General features: G+C 47.8%; 1 protein-coding gene across 2 annotated transcripts in view; it reads right to left on the reverse strand.

The window, feature by feature from the left end:
• Positions 1-394: 394 nt before the first annotated feature.
• Positions 395-20,679, reverse strand: part of ARMC6 (armadillo repeat containing 6) — a 35,377-nt gene continuing 15,092 nt past the window's right edge. For both annotated transcript variants that reach the window (XM_078668434.1, XM_078668435.1), the window contains exons 7-8: positions 19,657-19,794; positions 395-2,098 (exon numbers count right to left, since the gene is read on the reverse strand). In XM_078668434.1, coding sequence (XP_078524560.1) covers positions 1,886-2,098; positions 19,657-19,794 — 351 coding nt within the window. In that variant the 3' untranslated portion in view covers positions 395-1,885. The remainder of the gene's footprint in view (positions 2,099-19,656; positions 19,795-20,679) is intronic.

A 20,679-nucleotide genomic window follows, 5' to 3' on the forward strand; every position in this document is an offset into this window, starting at 1 on the left:
TTGATGTATGGGTGGAGAACATGTACTGGTGCATGTTTCGAGAGAAAACGGTCTATCTGGCCCGGGGTAGTCCCCGGAAATGGCATAGAATTTGGGCTTCGTGGAACCGATATCGGGGTGACATATGTGTTCCTCCTGCAACTACCATCATGGATGTTCCACTTTCCCCCTGACCTTCAGTTGATTCTTTTTGTTCCCCTCCTCTCTTCCCCTCCCCCATTGTTGTATTATTTGTATTGTGGTATATTAGGGGGATCGTCCACCTCGATACGAGCTATGCACTCTGTATTTTGTATTCATGCCTTGTTTGTTGGTTTTTCTAATAAAAAGAAATATTAAAAAAAAACAATGGTCTTCTTTAGTACTTTAAAAAAAATTGTAGGAATTTGGCAGAGGTGGTTAAACAGCCTTTACTGAGCAATATTAAATTATAATGGATGCAACATTCAGGAATAATACACTTTTAATGATGCTCACGAGTTGGTCTCTGATTCAAACAATGGTTAAACAGCATACACCCTGCTTAAATATCTATTTGTATACACGTCTTGTGCCCCAAGCTTAGGTAAACAAGCATGCAACCAAATCTTCAATACAGTCGCAAAAATATTTGGGCATCAAGGTTTACATTTTAATTACAATTTTTTTTAACTTAGAGCTTGATTTAGAGATTGGTCGGTGGAACAAAGGCAGACAGGGCTTAGAGGCTATTACATATGCGACAAATCCTTTACTCCACCTACCACATTTAGAGATGCCGCAGGCCACGGGGACCACTCTATACAATGGCAAGCAAAAGTTTGACGGACAGCTTTATCAAACATGACGGCCTACCCTCAAACATTTTCAAAGTTTTTTATTTTTCAAAAACAGACTACTAGGGTAATAGTTTGTTTTTGAAAAATAAAAAACTAAGTAGCCCACACCATGAGTTTTCTCCCACTGTGTGGGGTCCTTTATCCTTTTTAAGATATACCTGGTGGCGACGAACAGCAAAAAATAAAAAGCCTTGGAACTACCCACTTACGGTTTTTGCAGACGGAGTAAGTTTCACTCCATTAGAATTGATCTAGCGGTTACCCCACATTTACAGCGGATGGGATGACCAGATTTTAGCAGAGAGGGTACTCTTTCACCACTGCGAATGAGTACCCTCTCTGCCCAACACTAAATCCGCCTCCTTAGTTTGAACAAATTCCCTTATAAATACTCAAAGCTGGTGAAAACGACACAGGAAATCCCAGTAAATACACAAGGTGGCCTAGGTGTGTCAAGATCTCACAAACCATGAAAGGATTTTTTTTTTGCTTTGCGTACTTCTGAAGATCCAACTGAATAGACAACTCTAGATGTCCAGTGTCATGTGCGAGCAGCTGATTCAGTCTTCTTCTTAACTTTAAGCAATGGTATTCATAGTCCTGAACTCACTCCAAGTCCAGAATGCTATTCTCACCGGACATAGACTACTTGAAATCTGTGACTATACGGGCACTCTCAGATTGACTGATCGGGCCTGGGCATTTATCGCTGTGTGTTTACACCTGACACGGACTACTTGAAATTTATGACAATATGACGCACTCAGATTCACTGTTCACACCTGGGCATTTATCTCTATCTGTTCTTAGTATATTTCATGATTTAGTTTTTTGCTTTTCTTTTCACTGAAGTGTTTTTGCCTCTCTCAAACTTGAAAGAGTTTCTGGATAGGTAATGAATGCACTGCAGAAAAACAGGCCATATCCCATTAGACTGGTTCCTCTGACAGGATAACAGGGCTGGACAGCATTTCTTCCTTAAGACTCTGTGCCACAGCCCTACTTTAAAGAGGCAAGTGCAATTTCCCAACCAACTTGAAGGCCAGAGTTTCGGATTTTTTTAGACATCACTGTGTCAGACTGCCCTTCTTCCCTGTCCACAGCTCGCGCAGCTCCACGGTGCAGCCGAGATCCCGCAATGCTGCTTTGGCCACATCAGCGCAGTCTCTGTGTGTGGTTTGAGCCTCGATAATCAGTGACTCAGCTCCCATCTCAAGAATTGGCTGTGCATAGTCTTGGGTACGGGACACCAGATTACGTATCAGCATGCATGCTTGCTTCTGTTGAAGAAAAGAAAAAAAACAAAGGAACACTGTCAGCACCAAATGGGCTGGGGACAAATCTCAAAAAGCCAATCAAAAAGCTGACACAAAAACATATCCCCACCAAACAAGGACATCCGTTTGTAGAAGGGTGGGAGCTTGCATGGGAGGCAGAAAAATGATTGCTTCTACGCTCTCGTTGGCTGGGGAGAGCACTTTTGCTTTGACCCTTCATTGTACGTAGTTACCCATCAGAGCAGGTTAAAGGCAAATTCATATTCTGTTTGTTTGCCCAGTTTTAGTGGATTTTCGTTACTGATGGCTTCGACCTATGATTTTGCAAAATAGCATCAAGAATATATCATCAGCTTGTGAATTCCTTCTTTTTTTTAAAAATGAAATGGTGTGTATAAAATTATTTTCTTTTTTTAAGGAGTTTATGAATATATTTTAACCTTCATTGCCCTTATTTTATGCTGGTCCCTATTTAAATTGTTGTTTTAATTGCTGTTGCTAAGGGAGAATGAAACCTTAATTATAAATTTGCCAATTTGCTCTTTGGAGCTACGTCTGGCATACAATTTTCTGTCGCTATATAATGCCCCTTATCTAAAAATTGGTCCTATTCTAAAGCTGATACTGTATATTCTCCTAAATGTTTACACGTTTCTGCTGCTAATTAAATGCACTTTACACAGAATCGCTCTAATAGAAACGCGCAAAATGGGCCTTCGGGAGGTTTTCAAGAAGAAACAAATAAGAACTTGCAGAGCAGCAGTGATTCATTGTCTTAGGGGCTCATCTATCCCACAATCCTGCATAGCCATAAACTTTTTTTTAAATGCAGCACAAGAACTGGCCAATGGAGAACCTGCTAACCAACTCATGAACTGCTAGAACATTTTGCTTTGAAATCCCTTGACCGCCTTGTTTATGTGTTAATTCTTTTTAAAATATTGCCTTTTTATACCTTTTTTTATAATAACAACAATGTATACTTCTGCATGTTTTACCTATGGTGGGTTTCCCACCCTTTTATGATTTTTTTGATGAAATCAAATAAAAGTATATTTGACTGCACAGAATCGGATCATATCTTGCTGCTATTAGTCATTTCTAGGTAAAAACAGTCGTTAGTCACAACTGTTCCGGCTATCTATTTAGAATGTGTCCTGTTTATACTTTTCTGCTACTGCACATTACACTTCATTTAACTTACATTTATTATGAAGTCAATATTGTATTGTACCCTATTATCTCCAAACTGCATATGTACTTAAAAATATTTTTGCCGATTAATGAATACCTTTGTTTCTTTTTGTACATCTGGGTCTACAGATAGTTTTTTTTTTTTTATATTTCTTTTTATTGAAAACAACGAAGAAAATACAAACAAACAATGCATTGGGAAGATTGACAGCAATACAACAGTGCTCGGGGCAAAGGAAGACCAGCCAGGAGGATAACACAGAATGTATAAACGTTAGTGATCAGGGGAATCCAAAGCGTCCAAGACAGGTCGTCCGGCTGGGGGAATACAAAGATCACCACGGTAAATGTTGCAAGGCCCCCATATCTTTACCCATTTCTCAGGGCAGCCCCTCGCTACATACACATCTCGCTCTCGAAACATACACCAGTCCAGGTCCTGGGCCCATTTAGAACGCTGGGGCGGAAGAGCAGCCCCCCACAATTGAGCTATATTACGCTTGGCAATCATACAGGCTAGGGTGACCCACTGTTTAAGATATTGATTGAGATCCGTAGGTTCCCAGACATTCAATAGGCATCTACGCGCCTCCAGCCGCACCTCACAACTCAGGACATCCCGCATAGTAGCATGTATATCGCACCAATAGGCTTGCACTCTATCACAGTGCCACAGTATGTGAAAGAACGTTGCGACCTCCCCACAGCCCCTCTTGCACTCGCCAGTCACACTCCATCCCATCTTCACCAACCCAGGACCTGTAACGTAGGACCTATGGAGGATCTTCAGTTGTACCAAGCGCAACCTCATCTGTACGGCCACCACCTTGGGGGAGGAGACATCATCTACCCAGTCTTCATCATCCAATACCATGCCGTCAGCCACCCAAGCCTCCCGAAGAGGCCCGAGGGGGTCACCCATGTGGTTGATCAACTTGCGGTACATCAAGGAGATGGTTTTCTCTGGTACGTGCCCATCTAAAACTCGATCTTCCAGGGGGAAGGCCTCGGGGAGGGAATCTCCGGGCAAAACATGGGAGAGAAGGGCATGTCTGACCTGGAGGTAGCGGAACTTCTCATTAGGATGCAGATCGTGACTCCGCTGGAGGGCCTCAAAGGACAATATCTCCTCCCTCCCCCAGACATCTTTTATGCGACTGAGTCCAATCAATTCCCACTTATCGAAGCCCTTGGAGGTACACAAATTACCCAACTTGGCAGAGCTAAAGAGGGGGGGTCGCGAGCATCAGCCTACCTTCCCATCCCAGACTTTTGTTAGCCACATGCCAAACTTTTACCGCATGCAGGGTGGGGCCCGTGAGGGAAAACCGCCCCGGTCGGTTATACAGGGTGCGAAGGAAATCTCCCCCTGGAGACTGACAACGATCCATTGCATACCCGGGGTCCCCCGGCAGTCCATAAACTATTTGGTTGATAGCCGCCAGCTGGGAGGCCCAGTAGTATTTCCGCAAATCAGGAAGCCCAATACCACCATCATACCAGGCCAGTGTAAGCTTAGAGTATGCGATACGGGACCTGCCACCCCAGAGAAGGAGTCTCTGGAGCGTCTCGATCTCCTTGAAATATTTGACCGGCACTGGGTCCATAGCATTCTGGAGAGCGTACAAGAAGCGCGGTAGAGCCAACATTTTAAAAAGAACCGCTCGACCCAGAAGCGACAGGGGCAACGCCCTCCAACGTTCAACATCAGCGTGCAATCTAATCAAAGGCGGCAGCAAGTTCTCGGTGTATCTAGTCCTAGGGTCTAAGGCGACATATATTCCCAAGTAGACAAAACCTTTGGCGGCCACCTGTAGAGGACAGTTCTGCGGGACCACAGGCGGAGCCCCGGACAGCACTAACAGGACGGATTTAGACCAGTTGATTGAAAAACCAGAGAATTCACCAAACACTCTGAGTATGTCCAAAAAGACATCCAGAGAGGATCTGGGCGTGGAGAGATAAAGCAGGATGTCATCGGCATAAAGAGAAATTTTATCCTCCCAATCAGGAGACCACCGCAAACCCCGTATCATTCTTTCCCATCGTACCCAAGCCGCCAAGGGCTCCAAGGCCAGAGCGAACAGAAGGGGAGACAATGGGCAACCCTGTCTCGTACCCCTCTCCAATTCAAAGTCAGCAGACTGGCAATTGTTCACCACCACTCGGGCCAATGGGGCCGTATAGAGCAAACGCACCCAACCGATGAACTCAGGGCCGAAGCCAAGCTTCCCCAGAACCGCAAAAAGATAGGGCCATTCAATCCGATCAAAGGCCATAGTTGCGTCAAGCGACACCAGTACAGCAGGGTGCGACAATGTATGAGCCTTTCCTAAAACACCGTGCAGCCGACGAAGATTAAGTGCGGTGTTACGGCGCGGCATAAAGCCAGACTGATCGGGATGCACCAAAGTGGAGATTACCTTTACCAGTCTGGTCGCCAACAATTTAGCCAGTATTTTCGGCTCGGCGTTGAGCAAGGAAATGGGTCTATAGGAGGAGGGGGAGGTGTGCGGTTTACCAGATTTATGTATCACAACGACGTTGGCAACACGCTGATCATAAGGAAGGGAGCCAACTCGTTTACTATGAACAAACATACTGCGTAGGTGCGGTGCTATTTTGTGGGCATTCATTTTATAAAGCTCAATGGGAATGCCGTTGGGGCCGGTTGCTTTCCCGGAATTAATACTCCTAATGGCCTTCCCAATTTCGTCATCGGTGATAGCAGAATCCATATATTTCCGATCACTCTCAGACAACCGAGGCATGATAGTATCCTTGATCATTTCGGCCTGTTCAGAGCAGTCGTGAACGTTAGAAGAAGCATACACAGTAGCAAAATACGCGCCAAAGCCATCCGCAATCAACTGAGGGTCAGTCAAGATGACAGAATCAGCACCAGTCAGCTCGGGGACCAGCCGGGAGGCACGGTCCCCACGTTCCAACCATGCAATAAGTTTACCGGCCTTATCTCCATGTTCATAAATCCTACTTTGAACGTCATTATGTTGCGTCACCGCCGACTCCCTAGACAACCCATGGTATTCGTCCCGCTTGAGACGCAGTCGATGACGATGCTCATCAGTGGCATCCTCAGCGGCACGCTGTTCCAAACGAACAAGATCAGCCTCAACCGTGGTGATCGCAGCCAATCGCTTCTTCTTTTTACCCGCAATAAGAGACAATGCCTCACCACGCAAGACCGTCTTATAAGCCTCCCACAGAGTCTGAGCCGAGTCCACCGATCCATGATTAAGCTGGAAATAGCGCTCCGAAGCCCCCACACAGCTCTTTCTTAATGGCCGGGTCCCGGAGATGCCAAGCATTTATAGGTGCGACTCTACCAACCAATGGCTGTCCCAACTCCACACGGACCCAGACCGGTGAATGATCAGAAACACCCCTGCCTAAGTGACGAGCCTCTCTCAAGGCAGCAACCATAGCACCAGGGAGCAAGATATAGTCAAGGCGAGACATGGACCCGTGCGCCGCCGATAGATGGGTATAGCTCTTAAGCGTAGGGTTCAAGAGGCGCCAGGCATCAATCAAACCTAAGGAATCCATTAAGTCAGAAAGCCACTGGCGGCCGGGGGGAAGCACCCTCGGCGGGACACGGTCCATGCTACCTTCCAATACAGTATTAAAATCACCCCCTAGACACAGGTGACCAAGAGGGAACAGGAGAAAAACTTTAGCGAGGTCTTTAAATGTTTCAGATTGGAGGGCGGGGGGAACATAGACAGAAAGAAAAGTGACAGTTTTACCCCCGATGGTGCCCGAAACCCCAACATATCTGCCCCTCTGGTCAGACCAGACATCTCGAATCTCAAACGGAAGGGCCCTCCTCACCAAAATCCCGACACCCCGAGACCCTGATGTAAACCCAGAATGTGCAACCAATTTGTAGCCCCCTCTGTGCAGGGCCATGCAGCGATTACCCACGAGATGGGTCTCCTGCAAGAGGACCACATCAGGTGAGTGACGCCTAATAAACTGATTGACCATACCCCTCTTGATTTTGTCCCCCAGCCCGTTAACATTCCAACTCATCACTCGTATCCCCGATCCCAGTCCGTGGCTAGCCATTCACTCCACCCCTTCGCGCACACCCACAACAATCATTGCCCAATGCAAAGAGAAACGAAACTAAAAACAGGAAACAAGAAACAGTACCAACTCCCCACCCCCAATCCCCAGGAACGCCCCCCCACCCTGCACCCCTGCATCAGGACTACGCCCCATCCCCAACTAGCAGTGTGCCTGTCGCCCCACCCAACAATGGTTACCAAAAGTAGGAAGAGGAGGCGCCTGCCACGCAGCCCCCCAACCCATTCCCATCGATAAAGTCCCAAGGAATAAGAAATGTTCGAGTATAATACAGTAAAATATCAAGGAGGCCATACCCACCCCCCCATAAGGCACAAAAGAATAGCCACAATCAAACAAAAATGTCTCATCCCGAGTCCTGTAGACCTCCTTCAGCGGCCTGCTGCTGTTCTTCGGTGTCCTCAGTTCTCACAGTGTCCAACCAATGCGACGCCATTTCCGCGTTATCAAAAAACCAAGTCCGCTCATTCACCTCAATCCGTAGCTTGGCAGGATGCAGCATAGAGTACTTAATCCCTTTATCGCGCAACCGTCTCTTAACATGGAGGAAAGTCTGACGCAGTTTCTGCACATGTTGCGTAAAGTCCGGGAAGAAGGACACAGTGACATTATCATACCGCAGCGGGCCGTCCACCCGCGAAGCCTGTAAGATGGCGCCACGGTCACGAAAGTTCAGGACCCTCGCAATCAATGGCCGTGGTAAGGCACCCACTTTCGGTGGTCCGCCCGGCACCCTATGCGCTCTCTCCACAGTGAAAAAGTTGCTCAGTCCCTTAGGCTTCAGATGATTAAGGATTAGATCCTCGACAAAGAGTTCCGATGCACGAGCCTCCGCATTTTCAGGAACACCCAAAATGCGCACGTTGTTACGACGATTACGGCCTTCATAGTCGTCGAGCAGCCGTTTAGTCTCCGCTTGTGCCAGCTGTAGAGTCCGGACCTCTCTCTGGAGCTCAGCGGTGTCTTCAACCAGGCTCGATGTCTTAAGGTCAAGGGACTTCACTTTCTCACTGGTCTTTGAATGATCAGTGCGCAATAGATTAACGTCACACTTAACCGAGTCCAATTTAGCATCAAGAGCATCCATTCTGGCCACCATAGACGACTCAATCCTAGTGACCACCTCCATGATGTCTTGCAAAGTTGGTTCCGAACCGGAGGTCGGGGACGCGGCCCCAGCCAAAGGCAGCTGCTTTTGTTCGCTGGGGGAGCCCTTAGGAAGAGTATATCTGTCCAACTTATTGGATTGGACCGATCTCTGGGCCCTGGGACCCCTAGCAGGAGGCTTCTCAGGGTCACCTCTCCCGGCCATGACAGGTAGAGAAATCCGAAAGGATAGACAATCAAGGGGCCAGGCGACACCTCCAGTCAGTAGTCACACGCCCCCAACACTCCGGCCAACAGGCTACGACCAACTGGGCAAATTGGACAAAAGGCAAGCGATGAGTCCGGGAAGAGGGACCACTTCCGGTGGGCACTGCCGCTGTTGTCGCATCGGGCACAGCCACTCCCAACACCAGAGACCGCCGTCCGGAGGGCAGGAAGGCCCAGAACTTTAGACAACGATACGGGAGGGTAGGAAGACACTCCAAGTTCCGCGATTGGACGAACGTGCAGCGGTGCTATTCACACATCGAATTTCATCCTCGGGACGCAGGATAGATGACAGGATAGACGAACGGAGGAACGGGGCTCACGGAGCTACGCGATCACGCGGCCATCTTGGTCCCGTGCTAGGCTCCTCCCCCTACAGATAGTTTTAATGTGTTCGCAGACCTTTTATTTCTCAATGATATGGAAACTTGAAAATTGGTTTTGAAGGGAATTTTTTTTTGATAATGGGCTTTTTTTAATTTAATACTGCTGTTGCTACATAGTTATAAATTCTGTGTTTCAGTGAACTTTGATATAATTACGCTGGAATTTAATTTGTTTCGTATTTTATTCCATTTACGAAGGCAAATAATTGAGTTTGTATTTTAATGAGTATCTATACAATAATTGTGTGTATTTTTAAGTGGAATTCATTAGAGATCCACATTCTTAATAAAATTAATTTGACAAATGGATGTAGTTTGAGGAGGTTCGGCCAAAAAGAGACACTGCGATGAGTTTGTGCAACAAAGAGCATGCAACAATAATGGGCTTGTGGACATAGCAGTGACAGGAAAAGACGGCCTGCATAATATGGGACATGGAGACAGGGAATAAAGAGTCTAGACCTCCAGGACAAATAGTGAGTAGCTTTGGGCTCCTGAACAGATAGCAGGAGACACTTGAGAGTACACGCATAGACATGTTGAAGATCTTGGGTCATATGAATAAACAGCGAGGAGCATGACACATCAGCAGGAGGCGCAAGAGTTGCAAAGCACACAATTGCTGTGTGGGGAGCTTGGTGCATATTGTCAGTACCCAATCAATATGTGGAACATGAACAGACATTGTACGTGTCTCAGTCTCTCACCAACAGCAATGAGCATGAAACACATGAACAGGCGATGCAAGGAGATGGGAGCACGTGAACAGATCATGGAAGGCTTAGCACATGTGGACATACGCCATGTAGTTGCTCAGACACATGGACTGACAGTACAAAGAGTTTAGGACAAATGGACACAGAGTAATTCAGTTCACAACTTGCACCACACACCACACTCCAAAAGGACATGGCTCGGGTCACTTAAGGAAATTTGCCTCAGTGTAAACTTAAGTGTACTTTACTACTTGTTGCAGCTGTACAGGGTGGTGACACTACAGAATAAATCAATGGAATCCCCATTAGCGGGAGGCTCGCGTAAGCACACCATTTGAATGTAGCACTGTAAGAAGAAGGATTTAAATGGCAGGCAACCCGAACACGTCCTGACACAGAGACCCGCCTCAAACTGCTGCCCAGGGAGTCTCCAATCAGTTCTGGAAGTTGGAGAAGATGCGCTAGATCCATCCTTTAATCCATGGTCGTTTCCGGGAATAGCCAACAGCCACACACATCATGTCTTTTGTGGTGGCAATCTATGCCCAGGATGGAGACCAGTGGCAACTGGGCTCAGGTTACCGACACTTGACCATTAATTGTGGTTCTAGTACACCAGGTCCGTCACTGCACCTCTGGATCAATGTGTGCGGTACTAGAGGTGTTTGAGACCAAAGTCCCGGGCGCATATTCCTGTCTTGGATTAGCACTGCAAACTATCATACAGGCAAGGTCAGTAATGGATCCCTCACACAAACAAAAACCTAGGGTCTCACTGTGTCTGCCCAACCTACTCAGGTGACTGTGATACCTCAAATAGGCAGATGCCAAGGTCTACTGTCCAGGGCATCAGAACGAAGCAAGGGAAGGCAGCTTCCTGAAATAACTGAGGCACACTCTTCCATTCATCAGCTGTGCCAATAGTCATTGCGATTCTCCAATAATTATTTTGTGGTGCAGGAACAACAAAAAGTTTAGAAGTTACTATTTTAAACATGTGTTAGTGTCAGCAAGGACCCTGGGTATGGGAGGATACCGTTTATTGCCAACTGTCAGGGCATCACAGTGCATAAAGTCAAGGTATGCTGAGCACAGTATGAACTGAAAGAGGAGAATCAATGTATGCACCAATCATAACCCCACCCCCCCCCCCCGCCCCACTAATCACATCCCATGAGAGGTTCTTGTCAAGAGCAGTAGAAGCAGGACAGGCTGCTGTCCAACACCCCCCAAATAAACATGAATTCATAAACGACTGGGTAACACAGTAGTAGTAGTCATTGTATCCTATGTAACAGTTTGGACTTGTTCTTATGTACTGTTGGAAAAGTGATTGTACTCCTTGTACATGAGAATTGTGTATTTGTTTTATTCTTATATCTGAGCAAGAACCCTTATAATTTCAATAATAACAATTTTTTGATACATAATCTCCCTGTGTTGCTTCTTTTTATTACTTTAGCTAGTGTGGTAGCTACTCGCCATTTTTTGGTTTCGTCTTAAATAACTAGACTATCAATTTGAATACAGCAACTGATGTTTACAGTTGGGATCTAAAATTCTTTTCAATAGAGATCCTCAACGCTGGTGAATAGATTGCAAAACAAATCCCTTGCAGGCAATTTACATAAGATACGTTATCTGCTCTAGCCCGCAAGGATATATTGTGTTACCCACCCCCTTTTCACTGTTTACTGGTTGCGAGCACCACATGGCTTATTCACATGTACTTATGTTTAACCTACATTCAATCCCACCAGCAATGCGCACTGGAGGCATTTTGGTCTCAAACTCCAACTAATCATACAAGCCACGCAGGTCATTAAATCTTCACCCCACACCTTCATGATGCTAAGCAGTTTATTAACCTTCCTGGATCCCACCTCAGGTTTTCACACAATCTTTGACGTAAAATCTCTTGCATACTTGCCTAAAATGCGCAAATGGGAGCCACCGGAAACCATTCATTTTGCTTAACATATAGCTGAGACCGCGACCATATGTAAATCAATCGTGACCATCTTCACAAGGGTCATTCAAACCCTAGCTTCTGGGCCATGTCCCAGCTGAAGGAAAACCTGAGAAATCTGTAATGGGATTGGCAGATATATGGCAGGGGGTAGACAATGCTCCAACTACTATGGGGTCAATAACACATTTTCCCAGGTAGATTACACCATTACACAGGGGACGCGGTATGAGAGGTTCTCTAATACGAAGTTCTTGGTACGAGGAATTGAACATCATTCCCCACTGTTGAATGTCTTTGACACTTCTAGGCTTGGTCATCGCCCAGGGTGGAGGTTAAATAGTTGAATTCTACAAGGTTTGGAGGAAGTGAACAAATCAAGAGCAAATGGCCCCTTCTTCATTGAAAATGGTGGCTCTGTGGACTCTAGAACTGTGAAAGTGTACAGAGTTGTGACCCAGGGACGTGTGATGTCCTGCACCTCCAGTGGTCATACATGCGACAGTGGGAGGTGTGCAGAGTTCAGGCAGACTTCCTTAGGATGGAGACAAAATAAGTAGAACTCGGAGGCTATAAAAGTAACACTTATAAGAGCTGAAGAAACCACAATACATGTGTTAGCTAATAATGAGACAGTAAACTTTGACACAGGGGAGGAGCCGCGCCAGCGACCAAGATGGCCGCTTGAGCATCGGCTCCGCCGGCCGCCACATCCTGCTCGCCTATTCGGCAAATTATCCTATACCCCGTCCCCACTGTCTTGTGGGGGACCGTCACCTGAGTCGCTAGGTGAAATTTGGGCTCGATTGGTCGTTCTGATGTCCGAATATCATCGTCGCAAGAATTGGGGCCTGCGACGTCAAGGACCGGGCCCCGAGTGTGCCACCGTCCGGAGTGCAGTGCAACAACATCTCCTGCCGAGACCAGAAGTGGCCGGCCGGACCTTCATCTGCTGTGCCCCGGTGGCGATCGGAGCGTCCCTGCCCTTTCTGCAATACCCCTTGGGTAACCGCTGCAAGACCCTTCTCCGCTCGACTGAGGAGTGGTGGGTTTCTCCTGCTTTTGCGGTCGAGATGGCGGCGCGAGACCTCGACAAGACCCTTCCAAAGACCCAGAGATCGAACCGTCAGGTCCAATCGAACCGTTTTGATAAATACGCAGTCTCAAGGGGATCCCCGTCTGATGCGAAACGGTTCACGGCTGGGGGCCCCGAAGGGGATCCAGGCGGTGATGATCCGACTATGAAGGAACTGATGGCGGCCATCAGGGGGGTCCAGTCCTCCTTGGGGACAATAGACACAAAGTTGGACACGGTCACTATTGAGGTGGGCCTTGTCAGGGCAGACCTCACCAAAACTTCAGAGAAGGTCAAGGACCTGGAGATAAAGGCGGGAAGCCTCATCGAGGATGTTTCGGAACTACAGAGGGTGGTGTCCGATCTCAAGGTGGCCCACAACCAATTCGATCGGAAGCTCGACGAGTATGAAGGTCGGGCACGCCGGAACAACATTCGCATCCTTGGGGTTCCGGAGCGATCGGAAGGGGCTACCCCGAACCTCTTTGTCGAGAAGCTCGTCCTGCAACACCTTAAACGCAAGGGCCTGAGCAAGTTTTTTACTGTGGAGAGGGCTCATAGGGTGCCCGGTGGTCGCCCGAACACCGGGGCGCTTCCGCGTCCCATCATTCCCCGTGTCCTGAACTTCCGAGACAGAGACGCCATCCTACAGTTAGTCCGCAAGATCATCGGGCCCGCTGGCCTATGACAATGCCTCCTTGCTGTTCTTTCCTGACTTTACCCGGATGGTGCAGAGGAAGAGACAAGGTTTTGTGTCCATAAAAAGGAGACTTCGAGATCGAGACATGAAGTACTCGATGATGTACCCTGCCCGCCTCCGAATAGAACATGGTGGCAAGACTTCGTTTTTTGACTCCCCGGAGGTAGTGGCGGACTGGCTGGATCGACTTGGGGACCCGGGTCCCGAGGGGCATACCCAAACGGAGGACGAAGAATGATGAACTATATGACTTGAGCAGCTTCTAGTTACCATAATTGGCGCAGAGGGTTTGACGGGGGGTTTGTTACTCTTTATCCTCACCCCTCCGCAAACTTATATTTCTAATTCATACCTCATTATTCGAGGGGGGGGGGGGACATGGTTGGTGGGGGGTGGTGGGGGCTGGCGACCTGTTGTAAGGTCCTCCTCTGTTTTCTACTTTTAGATCCTAGTTAGTGGGGGCGACAGGCACACTGCGAGTTGGGGATGTGTACTCGTTACATGCAGGGGTGCAGGGTGGGGGCAGTTCCATTCAGGGGATGGGGGGGTTGGGATGTTGTTTTGTTTGTGGTTTGTGACCGATGTATGCAGTGGGACCCTTTGAAACATTCTTGCTTTTCGATGACTAATGGCTTCATCTAGACAGGGCCTGGGATTCTCGGTCCTTAGTTGGAATGTCAATGGCCTGGGTGATAAGATAAAGGGCACTGCTGTGAATCAATTTAGGCGGCGATCGCCAGATGTTGTCCTGCTACAGGAGACCCACCTGATGGGGAAACGCTGTATGGCTTTGCACAGGGGTGGCTATAAACTAGTAGCGCATGCTGGTTTTACTTCGGGCTCCAGGGGGGTGGGCATTCTGGTTAAAAACTCATTCCCACTTACGATCCAGTCTACTTGGTCTGATAATCGAGGGCGCTATGTAGGAGTATCTGGTGTTTGGGAGGGAAGAACGGTTTCGTTTCTCTCTGTCTATGTCCCCCCGTCACTGCAGACCGACACGTTTGGCGACTTGGGCCGGGTGTTTCTTGCTTTGCCTATGGGCCTTATGGCGCTTGGTGGTGATTTCAACGCGGTTATGGACGGTGAAATGGATAGGCTCCCCTCCCGTGCGTTGTTGCCCTCCCGCAGATGGCTGCCTGACTTCCTGTCGGTTTCTGGTTTAATTGATGGCTGGCGATTGCGACACCCGGGAGCTGTGGAATACACACACGCATCCGCGGCGCACCGTTCCCTCTCTCGCATTGATTATGTATTGTTGCCGGTGGCCCAGGGGGCCGCGGTTGGTGAAGTGACACACTTGGTGCGAGGGGTCTCTGACCATTTGCCAGTATGGCTGCGTTTATGTGTAGGACTAAGTGACTTGGGTAGGATTGCTCCCATCCCCGCTTGGCGCCTGCGGGACCCGGTTGTGAAGAAGGAACTGGCGCATGTAACTCATAGTTATTTCAGCGAGAACGAGGGCTCGGTGGTTTCGGGTTGCTCCTTCTGGGAGGCGTATAAGACAGTCGTCAGGGGAGAGGTTCTCTCTCTTGTCGCTGAGCAGAAAAGGTAGAGGAGGGCTGAGCTCGACAGGGTGGAGGTGGAGCTTCTGACCTTGGAGACTGCTGTCTCCTCCGCGGGCGACCCGTGGGCGGATCACCACCTCGGGTTGCTCCGGGATGAATACAGAACTTTGACCGAGATGCGGCTAGGGCGCAGCTTGACACCACTCAGGACAGGATTTACGAGCACGGAGACAAGGCCGGGAAATTGATCGCTTGGCTAGAGAAGGGTGACTGGGGCTCTAGGCTGGTCCCGGAGCTGCAGGTTACTGGCTCTACGGTCACGTCGGACCCCCAGCTGATTGTAGAAGAGTTTGCTTGTTACTATGCGGAGATTTACACCTCTCCGGGTGCATTTTCTGAAGCCGATAACTCGGATATGTTGCGCGATATTCTTTTGCCAGTATTGTCGGATGACGATAGGAGTTACCTGGATTCTCCCCTTATCAATGACGAGGTAGCAATGGCTATCAGAGGTGTTCATTTTGGTAGGGCCTCCGGCCCTAATGGACTTCCAATCGAACTATTTAAACCCCACGCTGATAGATTAGCCCCGTATTTGAAGGGTATGTTCACGGAAAGCATGGAGCGAGGTCAGTTGCCTTACGACCAGCGGATTGCTAATATAGTCATCATCCACAAGGAGGGCAAGCCTCGATTGGACTGCTCTTCGTATCGTCCGATTTCGCTGTTGAATGTAGAGCCTAAGGTGTTAGCAAAATTACTCGCTACGCGCCTCGTGAAGGTCATCTCCGCCTTGGTCCATCCCGATCAATCAGGCTTTATGCCCAGAAGGAACACTGCTCTCAATCTCATGAGAGTGTGGTACGAGGCCAATGGTGCCCTTCGCTGGGCTGGACGTCTGACATTGTCTACGCCACTGTGGAGCTCGGAGAAGCTTGGGATGCTCTGGAAGTCGAAGGGGTTTGATCGGTGGGACCTGATAGGCATTTCGCAGATTCGGGATGTATGGGGCAAGGATAGGATACTGACTTTTGAGGAGCTACAGGCCAAATACCAGTTGTGTGATACCGAGCGGTTTCGATACCTTCAGATTAGCCACGCATTGGGCGCGGCGGTGCCCGTCCGGGCGGCACTTCCGGTGGCCTCCCCGCATGAGGATCGCCTGCTCGATGGCCTTTTACCTACTAAAGCGATCTCCCTCACATACCGTAAGTTGATCAACCATACGGACGACCCGCTAGTGGGCCTTCGCGAGCAGTGGGTCGCCGATGGTCTCGTCTTGGATGACGAGGATTGGAGGGAGGCGGTGGCATCCCCCAAAGAGGTGGCAGTCCCGATGAGGCTCCGCTTGGTACAGCTTCGGATCCTACATCGATCTTATGTTACGGGCCTCGGCCTGCAGAGGATGGGACTGACCGAATCGTCTGAGTGCCGCAGGGGATGTGGGCTGCCGGGGTCGTTCATGCATGTTCTCTGGGAATGCCAGGAGGTCCAGGAGTTCTGGGACCGCATACATGCGAAAATGAGTGAGGTGTGGGAGATGAAAGTTGATCCGGAGGCGCGGCGATGTTTGCTGAATGTGTGGGAACCCACGGACCTGCCGACTCATGTTAGGGTGTGGGTGACTCTCGCGTGTGCAATAGCCAAACGCAACATCGCACAGCTCTGGGGGGCGGCTCGGGCACCCAGGGTCGGGAAATGGATGGAAGATCTTGATTGGTGTATGTTTCGTGAAAAGTCTGTGTATGTCTCCAGGGGGCGACCTCGCAAATGGGTCAAGATATGGAGTGCGTGGAATTCATACCGTGGAGATATCTGTGAACCCCCTGCACTGGAGCCGACAATTGTGGACCTCGAGAGTTCTTAGGCCTATTTTCTATTATTTGTCAAATATGCATCAAGCCCAGAAGTCAATGTTGAACTTTTGCTATTGTGGTCTCTGCGTTTCGGTCACTGTTTTATGTGTTTTGTTTCAATAAAAAGATTTTTTTTTTTTTTAAAACAGTGACACAGAAGAGACTGTATGAAAGAGACAACAGAGCTGTGAAACTGCTAATATGGTCCAGCAAGACATATCAGGGAAATAGTGGGGGTGATCCAGCCACCAGCAATGCACATCGTTTCGACAAGTTCTTTTAGAACAGCCAAACAGGGCTTACCCGAAACAGAACTGAAAGGAATTCTAAGAGAAATGCCTAGCCCAGCAATCTCAACTGATGCTAGAAACCATTGTGAAGCTGCAACACCTTAAGAGATTTAATACGGTATTGTACAAATTCTGATAGGGAAGACCTCTGGCCCCAATGGCCTTCCAACTGAACTCTTTACACTACTATCCAGCAAACTGGTGGCTCAATCCGTTATCAATGTTCCACCAATCCGGGAAAGACAGCTAAGCTCCTTTATGATCTGATGCTCACCGCAATTGTGGTCATACATAAAGAGGGGAGGGGGAAAACACAAAAAAAGACTGTTCATCTTGTCATCCAATCTTCTTTTCAAATGTAGAAACAAAGATTCTTGCAAAAGGTTTTGGTGAACCTTCTACATTTTTGAAGTACTGACCTATCCCAACCATTCGGGCTTTGTACTTTGGAGGCATCTGAATGTAAACCTTAGAAGACTCTATGCCCAACTTAAAAACAAAATGAACATTTTTGAACCAGCAGTAATTTGCGCTCTTTAGGACAGCATGGTCTTTAACTTGGTTGATTGGCAATGGTTTGCGCTACTGGCCAAAAGTGGACTGGCCCCAATATTTCTGTATGAGGTCCAAGTGTTGTACGGTTAACAAATGGCCAAGGCGAAGGTAAATGGTGAAATGTAAGACCCACTGGCACTTGGCAGGGGCATGAAACAGGGATGCCTATTGTCCTCTTTTCTGTTTGCTCTAGCTAGAGGACCTCTGGGCATACCTGGCGCACTTAGGGCGAGAAAGCAGATCTCTTGACTGGGGGTGAATGTTTTGATTTGTTCTGCATTCTGTCAATCAATTGTGTGTCTTTTGCTTTCTCGCCCTAAGTGTGCTAGGTATGCCCAGACGTGGTTCATGGGCTCACAGTGCCACTGGAATCAAGATATCCTGGCTGAAGAGGGGTGAAACCCCGAAACCGGTCCTAGGATGCTTGTTTCCGGTCCAGGAAGGACCTGCTAGGCAGTTCGGGCTGGACTGTTCCCATGAGTCACAGTGTCAAGACTGATTTGCATATGGCCAGGTCTAAACTGGGGTGGCATGGTGCGCAAAAGAATGATGGATTTAACCCAGATCTCTTGACTGGGGGTGAATGTTTTGATTTGTTCTGCATTCCGTCCATCAATTGTGTATCTTTTGCTTGGCTGTTAGAACAGCTTGATAAACTTGACTACTAAAATCAGTAAAATGCCTTTAAAAAAAAAAAGAACCCTGTATCTGCTTTCCTAATCACCAACTGAAAACTCAGCTCCCTTATATTTCACAGAGATTGTAGTTTGAGACCACTGCACGGATCCCACCCAAATTCCCAAACTGTTCTATAATTCAGCTCTCCGTGGTCTATAACCCTTCAGTCATTTTTTTGCACTACAAAAAGCAGGCAAGAAAAACTCTGATTACAACAAGCCAGACAAAGCAACCAAGTGCCTTGTCCGTCCCACAAAAACATTTGGAGTTGGAAATACTCAAGCAGGAATCGGTGTCTCTAAATTGACAAATGCTACGAAGCATGCAAGGCCAAATCTGCACTCTGCCAGGGGTGGTCTAATCCTCTTAACTGAGCACCGAGTTATCAAGGCCGCTTCAGGCCTACTCATTATTGGATAAGGCAGGCAGGCAGCCAGGCACGCACGCACGCACACATACACACATTAAAACAAGGGGATCCATACACGTCAAGCACAGGCTATCAGCACATTGTACAAGGTAACCAGACTTGCAAGCTCTACCTATCATCTGGTCAGACAAGGCTAAGGTAATGCTACATCATACCCAAGAAATTACTCTAATAGGAATGAATGTGCAGTCTCTGCTAAGAGCAATATCGACTCTTGTGACTCACCTTAGGACACAAATTTGCATATGTACAGCATGCTGCACCAATAGGTGTGGAGCACATTTCAGTTCTTCAAATTCAGACACAAAGGCCTCCCATGTACTCCAGCCACATCACCCCTACAACCATGCATGTAAGCTCCAGCTTACAACAAAGACTTTGCACGAAAGCACCAGCTTACCCCAAATCAGACACGACAACCAGTCGTCATGATCTGACAGGCACCTACACTATTCTGGTAATCGCGCCTGCTAGATCCAGCCTGCACTAAATTATACACAGCCAAGTAAGGGTTATAGATCCACACCAGTGCAGCAACAAGCAACACCACAACAGTCGAATACAATACAAAATACACCATGACAAACAACCATGGTTAAAAATGTAAACTCCATTGTCTACATCTTAGAAACACAGGGAGTACAACACTGCTGCTTCAAACTTTTCTCCCAGGTTCCATATTTGCTCCAGAAGGGCATGTGAAAAAGAACACAAAAATACCTGCACAGCCAACTCCCTTGGATGAGTCTTCATCGCCTGCAGGGCTGCTAAGGCACCGCCTCCCTCCATGATCACTCGACAGTTCTCCGGCTTGCGCAAAGCCAGCATGCACAGGGCTGCACAGCCCTGTTCACAAATCTGAAAAGGAAACAGTGCCAAAGTTATTTACCATCAGAGGTAGGAGAACGAATGTCTTCAGTAGAGGGAACATCACAGGTATCAAATTGAAATGTTTGTTGCCCTGGTTATCTGAGCATAATCAAATCTTCTTCAGAAGTGACAGTTTATATACAATGTGCAGGCAGCTTGCTTTATTTAAAGCTTTGAATAATTCTATAAGGAAAACATATCATACAACTTGACAATTGGTATATTCCAGCTTCACCAGATTCAATTTGTATATTTAATTGTACATTTTGAAAACTAATTAAGCCAACTGGTCTTTCGTTTGACAAGTCTAAAATGTTTTCCAATGCATAGAATTCAAATTTCCCTTAATCCATATGTTCATCAGTGAAAATAGAAGATATTGTCTCAACAACAGCCTTAGAAGTAAAAGAATACTGCTGGAGAGTGTTGCAACAGTACCCCTTAATGTCCTTACTCAGTCCACAACAACTCAAGTCAAGAGTCAGTGGCTATTTAGGAAGACAGTATTTAGAGTAGGGTGTCAAACACTTTCTTGGAAGAGACAAACACAACTGCTCTTGCAGTTCCAGCTACTCTGAGCCAGCAGCTTCTGCTGGGAAGATGCAAAGCCTTCTTCTACAACAGAGCAACTATTGTTACAGCTGCAACTAAGATCCGTGTTCTTAGCTGCATCCTGGGTTTTGGCGAGGCATTGAAAGGCAGAGCGAAGGGTTTCAACAGTACTCACCTTCTGTTTGCTGACATAGTACATCATGTAATGGGGGTTTTATTGTGTTCAGCAAGATCCTATAAAATTCAAGGCCATCTCCCCCACACCCTAGATGCTACCCCTTTCTACAGATGCCACTGCGTCTCATTGCGTGAGGCTACTCG

This window comes from Lissotriton helveticus, chromosome 12 (assembly GCF_964261635.1).
Source record: "Lissotriton helveticus chromosome 12, aLisHel1.1, whole genome shotgun sequence".
In the NCBI taxonomy this organism is placed as follows: domain Eukaryota; kingdom Metazoa; phylum Chordata; class Amphibia; order Caudata; family Salamandridae; genus Lissotriton; species Lissotriton helveticus.